The sequence below is a fragment of the Eumetopias jubatus genome, unplaced genomic scaffold (assembly GCF_037043125.1).
Source record: "Eumetopias jubatus isolate StellerSeaLion01/CBP00866 unplaced genomic scaffold, mEumJub1_p1.0 scaffold_91, whole genome shotgun sequence".
NCBI lineage: Eukaryota > Metazoa > Chordata > Mammalia > Carnivora > Otariidae > Eumetopias > Eumetopias jubatus.
Window position 1 is genome coordinate 699,953 of NW_028274897.1, and position 15,327 is coordinate 715,279.

Below are 15,327 nucleotides of genomic sequence, written 5' to 3' on the forward strand. Positions count from 1 at the left end.
AATGCTGGTTTTTTATCTTACTTTCCACTTTGTTAGGGTTGAGCAAAATATCACAGAAGTTCCCATTATGTGTCAGGCTGAAGAGTTGTAAGTTTATCTTCCAGGCAATGGAAAATAGCATGATTGATTGCAGTGTAGGAACAGAGATCACAAAATAGATAAGAAATGAATGGAAGAGCAGATGTGGAGAAGGGATGTATGGGAAAATAATTACACCAGTGTTAGTCATAGTGATTGTGATCTGCCTATGACACCTGCAAATGGATGTGTCCATTAAGAAGTTCAATACTCACTTAACGCATTTATTGAGCACATATTTTTGAGTAATAATTCTATCAGACTTCCATTTCATGTGGTGTCTAAATTACCACAAAGAGAAGCTGTGACCAAAAAACCTCACTTACTGTGTGCTGTCCTAGCTTTGCTTGAAGGAGGGACACTAAACACTGACCTAAGACCTTGAGGATGTGGACACAAGAGGTTTAATGAGAATGTGGGTTCAAGGCACATTGTCTACTGTAACGTGGTTGCTGCCCCGTTCTTCCCTACATCATTCTGGAGCAAATACTTATTCAAATATGACAGAATCAAAAAGGAATTGACATGGAACCTACACCTAAATGTTGATTTTTAAAAAGAAGAAATAAATATTGCAAGCAAAAGTTATCCAGAATGTATATAAAGAGGATTTACCACAATAATCAGATATTTGGGATAAATGATTCTACACAAGCCCAAGGAAATTTAAGTGACGTGTGTTCTCTTTTTAAAATGCAAAGATGGGGGCGCCTGGGTGGCTCAGTTGGTTAAGCGACTGCCTTCAGCTCAGGTCATAATCCCGGAGTCCCAGGATCAAGTCGTGCATCAGGCTCCCTGCTCAGCAGGGAGTCTGCTTCTCCCACTGACCCTACCCCTTCTTGTGCTCTCTCTTTTACTCTCTCTCTCAAATAAATACAATAAAATCTAAAAAAAATGCAAAGATGATTCTATTTCTACAACATGGAAGATTATATATTCTGAAAAGTACTGCTGGTAAAACAAAACTAGAAATTGATCAAAATTAAAACAAATGCATCTTTAATACAATAGTTGGCTTACAAACAAAAGAGAGAAAAACAATTTAACCAGAAAACAAGAAAAAAAAAAAGAAGAAGAAGAAGAAGAAACCAAACAAAAGAAAGGAAACAGTGAGCAGTTAGAAAATGCTAATTGTGGAAGCAAATGCCATTGTAGCACTGGGATCACTGATGAAGTTCTGGACCCTCTTCAGGGTTGGGAAGCTCATGCTGAGACTGCCTTGTAAAGGGGGACCCTCAAGTGGGCGATCAGGAGCATTTCTGATTCCAAGCAGGAGCAAGCAGAGATCCTCTCTGGAGGAAAGGATCTGAAATTTAAGCTTGGAGTGGGGAGAGACTCACAAGAGGCAGATATGAGAAAGTACCAGAGGAAGGTCTACACTGGGAGGCCATATCACTTGATACATCCCAGAAGCCTCTCAGAAGGAACCCTACAGGAGAGGACTCTAAAGCTAAGAAAGATATTCTGTCCCACCTCACCTTCTATATAGGAAACTCCTTCTAAAGCTTTAAGAAAATTAATCTCAAAGATAAGTGACTGAAAAGATTATCATTGAATCCCACAGAAAAATATCATAAGTAAAAGAGGATAAAAGAAAATACCTACAGACACTGAAAGAACAGCAGAGCTATAAGGCCACAAAACAGTTGAAACTATTATCTAATATTTCAACATGAGCCTAAAGAATTAAGAAAGGGATGAATGGTATGTAAGAAAATCCTAAATTCCAATTGAAAGGACAAAGAGATTAAGCCAACAGGGTGATATGCAGACAGCTGACCACATTGGAGACGGTATTTTAAGTTAAATATTTCAGAAATACTTAACTATCAAGAGCAAACAAACCACATAGAAAGCAGGAGGGAAATGGAGATTGGAAAGGAGAAAAACAGAAAACCATCAAATGGAAACACAGGTAAGCTTTCAAAAAAAGTGAGTGAGAGGTAAGGCAAGGACAATCCAACACAACTATGAAATTAGTCCAAAAGGAGAAAAGCAAAGCCATAGATTAGAACAAATACTAAAAACTATCATTCAAGAAAATTTCCTAAGATGAGACAAGCCTGCTTACTGAAAGGACAACCTGAAAAATTGACCCAGTATCATCAATACCAAGGAATATTCCAATATAACAATTGTATTTTAATAATAAAGTGGGATGACCTTTGGATGCCAGATAAAAAAAAAAACAAGGGGAAGAAAGAAAATTTATAACGGAAGAAAATTAGATTGATTTTGGGCTTTGTGACAAAACATTTTATGCTAAGAAAAATGTAAGCCATAGTTCTCATATATAGTCAAAATGATCAAGATTAAAATTCAAAAGAGTTATAAACAAATAGGTATTCAGGGGATATTATTCCTGATGGCTCTCCCTGAAGACTACACAGACAAAAATTTCCCGTTGACTGAGGAATGACTGGAGAAGTTTCTGCATAAGTACTATTGGTGAGCACTGAATATTTATACCAGTATCTTAAAAAGAAGGGACAATTTATGGTATTAGGAAAAGATGTTAGAATGAAGTTAACCATTAGAACAAAAATATATTCTTTACTGGGCGCCTGGGTGGCTCAGTTGGTTCAGCGACTGCCTTCGGCTCAGGTCATGATCCCAAGGGTCCTGGGATCGAGTCCCATATCGGGCTCCCTGCTCAGCAGGGAGTCTGCTTCTTCCTCTGACCCTCTTCCTTCTCATGCTCTCTACCTCTCTCTCTCTCAAATAAATAAATAAAATCTTTAAAAAAAAGATTTAAAAAAATATATATATATATTCTTTACTGTATCACAAATATAACAGTAAGAATAAGAACCAGCCACAAAGTGAAACACATACAAACACAGACATATTTTGTATATTTACATTTGTATTGATATATATGCATTTATCCAGTATATATGCATATATAACTTTAAAAATTATATAGGAGGACTATAATTAAATATATTGTTCCTTTCAATATATGTAAATAGACTTAACTCCTGCATTAAATGAAAAAAAATTTCAGCTTGGCTCACAAGCAAAATTCAGTTCTCTAATGTGTATAAGAAGTAAGCACCACTAAAAAACCTAAATCAGAGAGATTAAAAATTTTGAAAATGGGCTTCATAATTCTCTTGCTATCCCACACTTGATCTTTAGCAACTTATTACATTTTTTATTGCAGCTTATGTCATCTGGTAGTGTCTGCCTTGTACAAGCAAATGCTATGGTCCCGATCTTCTCTGTAGATGCCTGACTCTACCCACATATGGGTTAGTTATTTGCCCTGAGTTTGCCCTGTCAGAAAACTGATGGGTTCAAGAAATGCATTAATTTGCAATTTGTCCAGCTTTCTTGTAGTAACAGTGGGAGTGACACTCTTCAACTCACTATATTTCACAGGTGAAACTGGACCAATTTTTAAAAAAGCAATGGCCCAATGATTCTACCTAAAGCTATATTTTAGATACTTGCATCCACCTGTAAAAGGAGATAAGTAAAATATTTAAGTCAGTAATATTCACAATAGTCAGACAATTTCTATGTCTATCAGTAGCCTAATTGATAAATTGCAGAATATTCATATGCCAGATTACTATTTAGAGAAGAAAACGAATTATAGCTATATGCAACCGCATGAATGAATCTCACAAACATTGAGTAAAAGGAGAAGAAAGAAAACATACCAGATGATTCTATTCACATAAAGGTCAAAGGTAGGAAAACTCTACCTCAATTTTTAGAAGTATATGCATTGGTAAAAACTACTTTGAAAAGGAAATGTCCACAATAACAATGAAGGTATTGGTAATTTTTTATGTGGGATAGAGGCTGAGGAGTGGGACATGGAAGTCTCTTCGTTACTATTACTTGGCCTAAATGGGGTGATTTCACCAGTGTTTGCTTTGAATAATTCATTAAACTCCATGTTTCAAATTTTTCACACACAAAAAAGAGCTTTATGGCATCATGGAAACAATACACGCATTAAAATTCACATAAGAAAATCCACTCACCCTTATAAACATGTATTTTTTACTTTAAAACATTTTGACCCCAGTTAATCCAATTTGCAACAACCTACAAATGTGCACTGATGAGAGTAAACACGTTTGTTCCAATTAGAAGTGGATACTACCCTCTTCCCTTTCGTTCCACCAGTGGGTTCTTATTCACCAGTGAACAAAACCAGAGCACACAGCCTGACTTTGGTGATTTATATGTATGATTTCCTCTTTCACAGGACATGTAATAATGAAAAAGCAAGGGGGCCTTGTCCTGCTCTCCTCCCCACCGAGCACACAGCACATGCATACATATCCACACAACCGGAGTGAAAATCCGGCCAGCTCATATTCTCAACACTATGTTCAGGAATAAAGTCTTGTAACAGAATTTTAGAAGGCTCAGAGTTGGGGGGCGGAGCAAGATGGCGGAGGAGTAGGAGACCTAGATTTTGTCTGGTCTCAGGAATTCAGCTGAATAGGGATCAAACCATTCTGAACACCTACGAACTCAACAGGAGATCGAACAGGAGAGTAGCAACAACTCTCTGAACAGAGAAGCGACCACTTACTGGAAGGTAGGACGTGCGGAGAAGTGAATCTGAGGCGATATTCGGGAGGATAGACGGCGGGGGAGGGGCCTCCGCCGGCCGCTTCTGGCAAGTGCTAGAGCCGCGGAGCACAAAATCGGACCTTTTAAAAGTTGGCTCGGCGGAGGGACGTCGCTGCAGTGGCTAAGCGGGGGGTGGAATCCTCCCGGGACAGTGTGGTCTCAGGACCCTTGGGGTCACAGAGAGACCGGGGGTGCCTGAGTGCGGCAGAGCTCCCAGGTGTCGGGGCGGGGAAGCTGGCTGCAGATACGGAGCAGAGTCGCGGGCTCTCAGCTCGGGGTTGCCATAAACTGTGATCTGCGGCCCAGTCGGGGCACGGCTCCCCCAGCAAGGACCCAACAAGCAGCAGATCCGGGGAGACTCCCCTTCCTTCCCGGGGAGGAGCGGTGCGGGAACGCACTGCAGGGATCTGCTGGGTTTGGAGACTCCGAGCGGGGTCGGGTGCCAGAGATAGCAACGCTCGATCACAGGCCGGGTGAGCACGGAGTGCGGCCAGAAACCGGGGACACGGGAGTGACTGCTTTTCTCTGGGGGCGCACTGAGGAGTGGGGCCCCGAGTTCTCGGCTCCTCCGGGCGGAGACTAGGAGGCCGCCATTTTCGCCCTGGTCCTCCAAAGCTGTACCGAGAGCTTGCAGGGAACAAAAGCTCCTGAGAGCAAACTGGAGCAGCTTCCTTAGCCCGGACCGACAAGGGCGGGGCAATTCCGCCTCCGGCAAAGACATTTGGAAACCACAGCAACAGGCCCCTCCCCCCAGAAGATCAACACAAACAGCCAGCAAGCCAAGACCAAGTTGATCGATCAAGGAGAATAGGAGAACTCCAGCGCTAGGGGAATACTGCACATAGATTCATGGCTTCTTTTTTTTTTTTTTTTTACCATGATTCATTATTTCATCAAAGTTAATTTTTGTTGACTTTTTTTTATTTTTCTTTTTCCCTTTTTCAGCGAACATCTTACAAATCCCTTTTTTTAAAAAAAAAACATTTTTTTTTTCATTTTTAGAGTCATATTTTATCCCTTCATAGTAGTTATCCTTGTTTTTGGCATATATATATATAAGTTGTTCTCTCTTTAAAATTTTGAGGTACAGTTTCTTCTAACAGATCAAAATATACCCTAAACCACTAGTGTATGGCTTTGTTCTAGTCTCCTGCCTGATCACATTCTCTCCCTTTTTCCTTTTTTTTTTTCCTTAAATCTTCTTTCTTTTTTCAAACAACTTATCTTACCAAGTCCTTTTATAAAATCTTTTATAATTTTCATCTTTACAGTCATCTTCCATCCCTTCATTGTATCAACCCTTATTTGGTACATATATGTCTTTCTTCCTTTAAAATTTTAGGAGGCACTTTTTTCTAACAGACCAAAATACGCCCAAAATCTAGTGTGTGGCACTGATCTATGCACTAGCCTGATCATATTTGATCATATTCTGCCTTTTTTGAATTGTTTTGTTTTTGTTTTTATCTTTTTTCTTTTTTTTTTCTTCTTTTTCTCTTTCTTTTTCTCTTTCTTTTTTCTTTCTTTCCCTTTCTTTTCCCCTGGTTTCAGGTCTTTTCTGATTTGTATACAGTATATTTGCTGGGGACGTTGTAAACCTGTTAGCCTTTTGTTCTCTCATTCATCTATTCTCCTCTGGACAAAATGACAAGACGAAAGAAATCACCTCAGCAAAAAGAACAAGAGGTAGTACCGTCAGCCAGGGACCTACTCAATACGGACATTAGTACGATGTCGGACCTAGAGTTCAGAATCATGACTTTAAAGATACTAGCTGGGCTTGAAAAAAGCGTGGACGTTATTAGAGAAACCCTTTCTGGAGAAATAAAAGAACTAAAATCTAACCAAATCGAAATCAAAAAGGCTATTGATGAGGTGCAATCAAAAATGGGGGCACTAAATGCTAGGATAAATGAGGCAGAAGAGAGAATCAGCGATATAGAAGACCAAATGATGGAAAATAAAGAGGCTGAGAAAAAGAGAGAGAAACAACTACAGGATCACGAGGGCAGAATTTGAGAGATAAGTGATATGATAAGACGAAAAAACATTAGAATAATTGGGATCCCAGAAGAAGAAGAGAGAGAGAGAGGGGCAGAAGGTATATTGGAGCAAATTATAGCAGAGAACTTCCCTAATGTGAGGAAGGAAACAGGCACAGAGAACCCCTCTCAAAATCAATAAAAATAGGTCAACACCCCGACATCTAATAGTAAAACTTACGAGTCTCAGAGACAAAGAGAAAATCCTGAAAGCAGCTCGGGAGAAGAGATATGTAACCTACAATGGTAGAAACATTAGATTGGCAACAGACCTATCCACAGAGACCTGGCAGGCCAGAAAGGACTGGCAAGATATCTTCAGAGCACTAAACGAGAAAAATATGCAGCCAAGAATACTATATCCAGCTAGGCTATCATTGAAAATAGAAGGAAAGATCAAAAGCTTCCAGAACAAACAAAAACTAAAGGAATTTGCAAACACGAAACCAGCCCTCCAAGAAATATTGAGAGGGGTCCTCTAAGCAAAGAGAGAACCTAAAAGCAGCAAAGAGCAGAAACGAACACAGACAACAGACAGTTAACAGTCACCTTACAGGTAATACAATGGCACTAAATTCATACCTTTCAATAGTTACCCTGAATGTAAATGGGCTCAATGCCCCAATCAAAAGACACAGGCTATCAGATTGGATTAAAAAACAAGACCCATCAATATGCTGTCTGCAAGAGACTCATTTTAGACCCAAAGACACCCCCAGATTGAAAGTGAGGGGGTGGAAAACCATTTACCATGCTAATGGACACCAAAAGAAAGCTGGGGTGGCAATCCTTATATCAGACAAACTAGATTTTAAAACAAAGACTGTAATAAGAGATGAGAAAGGACACTATATCCTACTGAAAGGGTCTATCCAACAAGAAGATCTAACAATTGTAAATATCTATGTCCCGAACATGGGAGCAGCCAATTATATAAGGCAATTAATAACAAAAGCAAAGAAACACATTGACAACAATACAATAATAGTGGGGGACTTTAACACCCCCCTGACTGAAATGGACAGATCATCTAAGCAAAAGATCAACAAGGAAATAAAGACGTTAAATGACACACTGGACCAAATGGACTTCACAGACATATTCAGAACATTCCATCCCAAAGCAACGGAATACACATTCTTCTCTAGTGCCCATGGAACATTCTCCAGAATTGATCACATCCTAGGTCAAAATCAGGTCTCAATCAGTACCAAAAGATTGGGATCATTCCCTGCATATTTTCAGACCACAATGCTTTGAAACTAGAACTCAACCACAAGAGGAAAGTCGGAAAGAACTCAAATACATGGAGGCTAAAGAGCATCCTACTAAAGAATGAATGGGTCAACCAAGAAATTAAAGAAGAATTAAAAAAATTCATGGAAACCAATGAAAATGAAAACACAACTGTCCAAAATCTTTGGGATACAGCAAAGGCAGTCCTGAGAGGAAAGTATATAGCAATACAAGCCTTTCTCAAGAAACAAGAAAGGTCTCAAATACACAACCTAACCCTACACCTAAAGGAGCTGGAGAAAGAACAGCAAAGAAAGCCTAAACCCAGCAGGAGAAGAGAAATCATAAAGATCAGAGCAGAAATCAATGAACTAGAAACCAAAAGAACAGTAGAACAGATCAACGAAACTAGGAGCTGGTTCTTTGAAAGAATGAACAAGATTGATAAACCCCTGGCCAGACTGATCAAAAAGAAAAGAGAAATGACCCAAATCAACAAAATCATGAATGAAAGAGGAGAGATCACAAGCAACACCAAAGAAATACAAACAATTATAAGAACATATTATGAGCAACTCTATGCCAGCAAATTAGATAACCTGGAAGAAATGGGTGCATTCCTAGAGATGTATCAACTACCAAAATTGAACCAGGAAGAAATAGAAAACCTGAACAGACCTATAACCACTAAGGAAATTGAAACAGTCATCAAAAATCTCCCAAGAAACAAAAGCCCAGGGCCAGATGGCTTCCCAGGGGAATTCTATCAGACATTTGAAGAAGAATTAATACCTATTCTCCTGAAACTGTTCCAAAAAATAGAAATGGAAGGGAAACTTCCAAACTCATTTTATGAGGCCAGCATTACCTTGATCCCAAAACCAGACAAAGACCCCATCAAAAAAGAGAATTACAGACCAATATCCTTGATGAACATGGATGCAAAAATTCTCACCAAAATACTAGCCACTAGGATCCAACAGTACATTAAAAGGATTATTCACCACGACCAAGTGGGATTTATTCCTGGGCTGCAAGGCTGGTTCAACATCCGCAAATCAATCAACGTGATACAATACATTAACAAAAGAAAGAACAAGAATCATATGATCCTCTCAATAGATGCAGAAAAAGCATTTGACAAAGTACAACATCCTTTCTTGATCAAAACTCTTCAGAGTATAGGGATAGAGGGTACATACCTCAATATCATAAAAGCCATCTACGAAAAACCTACAGCGAATATCATTCTCAATGGGGAAAGGCTGAGAGCTTTTCCCCTAAGGTCAGGAACGCGGCAGGGATGTCCACTATCACCACTGCTATTCAACATAGTATTAGAAGTCCTAGCCACAGCAATCAGACAACAAAAAGAAATCAAAGGCATCCAAATCGGCAAAGAGGAAGTCAAACTCTCACTCTTTGCAGATGATATGATACTGTATGTGGAAAACCCAAAAGACTCCACCCCAAAACTGCTAGAACTCATACAGGAATTCAGTAAAGCAGCAGGATATAAAATCAATGCACAGAAATCAGTGGCATTCCTATACACCAACAACAAGACAGAAGAGAGACAAATCAAGGAGTCTATCCCATTTACAATTGCACCCAAAACCATTAGATACCTAGGAATAAATCTAACCAAAGAGGCAAAGGATCTGTACTCAGAAAACTATAAAATACTCAGGAAAGAAATTGAAGAAGACACAAAGAAATGGAAAAACGTTCCATGCTCATGGATTGGGAGAATCAACATTGTGAAGATGTCAATGCTACCTAGAGCAATCTACACATTCAATGCAATCCCCATCAAAATACCATCCACTTTTTTCAAAGAAATGGAACAAATAATCCTAAAATTTGTATGGAACCAGAAGAGACCCAGAATAGCCAGAGGAATACTGAAAAAGAAAAGCAAAGCTGGCGGCATCACAATTCCGGACTTCCAGCTCTATTATAAAGCTGTCATCATCAAGACAGTATGGTACTGGCACAAAAACAGACACATAGATCAATGGAACAGAATTGAGAGCCCAGAAATGGACCCTCAACTCTATGGTCAACTTATTTTTGACAAAGCAGGAAAGAATGTCCAATGACAAAAAGACAGTCTCTTCAACAAATGGTGTTGGGAAAATTGGACAGCCACATGCAGAAGAATGAAACTGGACCATTTCCTTACACCACACACAAAAATAGACTCCAAATGGTTGAAAGACCTAAACGTGAGACAGGAGTCCATCCAAATCCTAAAGGAGAACACAGGTAGCAACCTTTTCGACCTTAGCCGCAGCAACTTCTTCCTAGAAACATCGCCAAAGGCATGGGAAGCCAGGGCAAAAATGAACTATTGGGATTTCATCAAGATAAAAAGCTTCTGCACAGCAAAAGAAACAGTCCACAAAACCAAAAGACAACCGACAGAATGGGAGAAAATATTTGCAAATGACATATCAGATAAAGGGCTAGTATCCAAAATCTATAAAGAACTTATCAAACTCAACACTCAAAGAACAAATAATCCAATCAAGAAATGGGCAGAAGACATGAACAGACATTTCTCCAAAGAAGACATCCAAATGGCCAACAGGCACATGAAAAAGTGCTCAACATCGCTTGGCATCAGGGAAATCCAAATCAAAACCTCAATGAGATACCACCTCACACCCGTCAGAATGGCTAAAATTAACAAGTCAGGGAACGACAGATGTTGGCGGGGATGTGGAGAAAGGGGAACCCTCCTACACTGTTGGTGGGAATGCAAGCTGGTGCAACCACTCTGGAAAACAGTATGGAGGTTCCTCAAACAGTTGAAATTAGAGCTACCGTTCGATCCAGCAATTGCACTACTGGGTATTTACCACAAAGATACAAATGTAGGGACCCGAAGGGGTACGTGTACCCCAATGTTTATAGCAGCAATGTCCACCATAGCCAAACTGTGGAAAGAGCCAAGATGCCCATCGACAGATGAATGGATAAAGAAGAAGTGGTATATATACACAATGGAATATTATGCAGCCATCAAAAGGAATGAGATCTTACCATTTGCAACGACGTGGATGGAACTGGAGGGTGTTATGCTGAGTGAAATAAGTCAATCAGAGAAAGACATGTATCGCATGACCTCACTGATATGAGGAATTCTTAATCTCAGGAAAGAAACTGAGGGTTACTGGAGTGGTTGGGGGTGGGAGGGATGGGGTGGCTGGGTGATAGATATTGGGGAGGGTATGTGCTACGGTGAGCACTGTGAATTGTGCAAGACTGTTGAATCACAGATCTGTACTTCTGAAACAAATAATGCAACATATTTTAAGAGAAAAGAAAAAGAAGAAGATAACAGGAGAGGAAGAAAAGGGGAGTATGTCAGAGGGGGAGACGAACCATGAGAGATAATGGACTCTGAAAAACAAACTGAGGGTTCTAGAGGGGAGGGGGGTAGGGGGATGGGTTAGCCTGGTGATGGGTATTGAGGAGGGCACGTTCTGCATGGAGCACTGGGTGTTATGAACAAACAATGAATCATGGAACACTGCACCAAAAACTAATGATGTAATATATGGTGATTAACATAACAATAAAAAAATTAAAAAAAAAAAAAAAAAAGAAGGCTCAGAGTTTTTCCATGGGGTATGTGAGCTGACAATTTTACTGTGCCTGAAAGCCTGCCCTCAATAACTGTTATGAAATTCATATAATAAGAATATTTCATCAGAAATAAATCCAAAAGGAATTAACCATGTCATATATATCAAAGAGAGCAGGTTATCTGACCATGTCCCTTTTTGTATTAACAATGTCTATTCACCCCTCTATTGTGAATAATTAAGTTGATGTAGCAATATTTTGGAAATTTAAAATGATATCTGCAAGATTATTCATCTATCCTGTCTTTCATTTCTTAGGTAGTGTGTTAAAGCAGGAGAATCAAGGGATCCTTACCTACTACATTCCCAGCAAGGACAACACCTGGGGAAAGGTAATGTAGAAACCATGACCTTCTAACATTTTATATTAAGAAAGCACTAATGATAGGGGGAGTATTTGATATCCAGGCATGTGTAATGGGAGCCTGACATTGTATAAGGAGCAGAAAGGTAACCTAAAGTATGATATTTTCCAAAAGTCCCTAGAATTTAATTGATTTATTCCTTAAATCCCATTATTAATCTCTGTCCATCAAGAGAAGGGGGACAGAGAACTGCTTCCTTGCAGATTCTCAATTATGTTTTCTATCGTTTTCTCATCTCCCCCTTTTGTCCACCAACATTAACTTGACAGGACTTGGAGGAAGTGCAGGAGAGGCTTATCTGGGTTGGGCACTGGAGGGGAGGACTATAAAAATGGTAACTGCACTTTTTTATTGCTGTTGTTGCTAAAGGTGTTTGGTATTTTGGAAGATGCTAAAGAGCAATTCAATTTAGAAGACTATTCCATCAGTCAGATAACGCTGGAACAAATCTTCCTGGCCTTTGCTAACCCAGAGAACACAGAAGGTGATTATAAAGAAAAGGTACCCTGAGATTCACTCCCAACCAGTGAACTTTATGTCTTCCTTAGACTACTCTGTCTATGCATGGACACACAGAGGGGCACTACTACGTGTGTGCCTATCTTGGTATAAATATATTTACATAATAAAGAGTGCCCCAAAGAAGAACATATGTCACTCCTTTGTAGATTTACATGAGTGGCTCATGTATACAGCATGTGCAAATCTAAAGACATTTGGAGAAATTCCCGTTCATTTTCCTAGAAATATAAAAGAGCGCCATTAATCAGGGTAGGAAAAGGACCTATTCGTGAGCATCCTGAATGTTTAAACAGAAACATCCAGAAATGGTGGTGCTGTCAAATGGGATAGCTTGAAAAGCAAGAGGATTATTTTTCAGTATTGAGTTATGGTTAAGAGGAGCAGTAAGCCTGTATCAAATCATCTTTTGCATGAGTACACACATACACAGGTTTATACCAAAAAGGATGTAATTAAAATCAATACCAAAGCTTAAGGGATAGGAGTAAGTTGGATTATTTCCAAAACTCAAACCAAGATTCTTCATTTGTAAGAGAATCTTTGTACCAAGACATTTAGACTCCAAGAACAGAAGGTAAAACACTTCTTTAAAAATAGTGTGTTTTCTTTCCTATTCTCACCCTACTTCTGATTAAGAGAGAAAGAAGAAGAAATGAAGTGGAGAGGGAGACAGAGAGCTCTTCCTCAGATCTTGTCTGGGCACATGGAGTACACCATAAGCCACATGAGAAATCTAATCACTCTCAAGATTCATGGGCAGATGAGCAGACAAGTAGGGATGACTGTTGTCCACTTGCAAGACAGAAAGCATCCATGAAGCTACTCTATTTTGAGATGGTTTGTTCAAGATTTTTATAGCCTCAGTTGGGTTTTGTGAGTAATAAAATGATACCCAGAAGCTATTCTGTGTTTTATTGTTTTGGGGTACAACTTTCTATGGGTTCCACTCCCACACATGCCGTACATCACCACTGATTTCAGTAAAACAAGGCTCGCCACCTTTAAAAGAGGAGAGGGAACTCATTTGATTAAGCTATTACTTGTATCTAGTCTCACAGTTGGCATCATTAATGACTCTTTTTAAAATTACTTTAATGTGGTAGTCTCTTTCACTGTTCCTCCCTATCTTCCAATCCACCTCTTATCTTCGAGAAAGAAACAAAAAATTATATGTCAGTTCCTCTACTAAGCAATTTACATGCAGGTGTAAGTAAGAAAAATCAAGAGAAAACACCCGAACCTGGACCAGCAGCCCTTGGTCCTGCACGGTCCATCCAGCACGCTTTCCTGACAAAGCTTAACCTAACAGTTCAAGAGCCCAGCTCCATTTAGCCCTGAGAGGCCCGAACCCGATACCTGGTCCAGTAGGGAAGAGATTTGCCCTCTGACAGAATCCAGAACCTGGGCTTCCAACCATTAAGCTACACTGGAGGTGCGTATTGGCTGGGGCGGGGGTCCGCCAAGAGAAGCGACCATCAGTGAATTGCAGCAGCATGAGAGAGGTCCGGGGGTGAGGCCCACTGAGTGGCTGGCGGGTCAGGGCAGCGCGTGCAGAGGACGCAGTGGGGGTCTCCACGCGCTGAGCGCCCACGGGCAGAGGCGGCGCATGCCACCGGGGCGAGGCGCGTGGACGGCGCGCCCTAGGCCGGGTCGCCGCGCGTCTGGGGCTTTGAGTGGCCCCCGGAGCAGGGTTGCGGGCCCCTGTGCCTGCGCCTCTGCAAGTTATCTGTTGACCCCCACAGACCGTGGAGGGCGGCGGCCACTGAATCTCCTCCCACTTCCTGCCACCAGCTACTGGCCATGACACATGAGGGAGAGGGGAGCCAGCGACAGATGGAGGGTGGTCGGGTCGTCCAGTGGGGTGCAGAGGCAAAGAGCCTGGGAGCAAGCGAACGGGCCCGAGGTAGGGCCCTCAGGGTGGTGGGGCCCCGGGGCAGTACGCGAGGGAAGAGTTTAGTGAGGCCTCACGCTCTGGGGTGTCCCGGGGAGGGTCCAGTGCGCCCGGGGTTGGGGGGGGACCGCGGATAGTGACGCGGGGGGGATAGTGAGATGCGTGCTGGGAAGGTGGTGAAGCCTGAGCGCGCGAGGGCTGCGGGGAGCGAGGGGCGGGTGGGGCCTGGGCGCGTGTGCGCATGCGCGAGGAAGGGGCCCGCGGTGGCTGGGCGGTTGGGGAAGGCGTTGGCAGGAGGCACCGCGCCGCGGGTGACGCTTGTCCCTCACAGGTGGAGGTGGAGGTGTGGCCGTGGCTGTTACGAGGCCTGAGCGGTGAGTGTGGGACGTCCCCGCCCTGGTGTCTTCTCCCCAGATTCCCCCGGGGCGGCGGAGGGTGCTCCCTGGAGTGCCCCCGGGAGGCCGACCCGCCGGCCGCACTCTGAGCGCAGAGCCCGAAAGTGCGAACCCCACACAAGACCCCCAAGCCCCCAAATACACTGGAACCCACCACAGCCATCTCTGCTCCCCTCAAAACGATACCCAAACCCCCTTGGAAGTGATACACATATAATATTACCTGTACCTCACTGTCGACTGTCAGGGGCCGCCACACCCAGTGTTGACCCTCCCTCCTGTTTTGCGTGTCCCTCGCTGGACCTCACTCCCATCCTTTTTCTCTCCGGGTCCCCCTGCTCTGGGGAATGCATCCAGGGCTTCCCAGGGAAGAGAAAGTGCCCTCCCCCTCAAAAACACCAAAACAAACACAGGAAGTAAAAGACACTTCTCTGGACCCCGAAACACACACAGAAGCTAACGAGAACAAATTCAACAAAATTTTATTTGGGCTGTACCAAGTATTTGAAAGCCAGGGCTCTGGAGGCACGTGTTGTGGGTCTAGGC

At 41.9% G+C, this 15,327-nt stretch overlaps 1 protein-coding gene across 1 annotated transcript in view; it reads left to right on the forward strand.

Moving 5' to 3' along the window:
* LOC148161696 (phospholipid-transporting ATPase ABCA3-like) overlaps positions 1–12,483 on the forward strand; it is a 172,160-nt gene extending 159,677 nt beyond the window's left edge. The window contains exons 30-31 of the mRNA XM_088020630.1: positions 11,867–11,940; positions 12,343–12,483. Coding sequence (XP_087876756.1) covers positions 11,867–11,940; positions 12,343–12,483 — 215 coding nt within the window. The remainder of the gene's footprint in view (positions 1–11,866; positions 11,941–12,342) is intronic.
* The last annotated feature ends 2,844 nt before the right edge of the window (positions 12,484–15,327 follow it).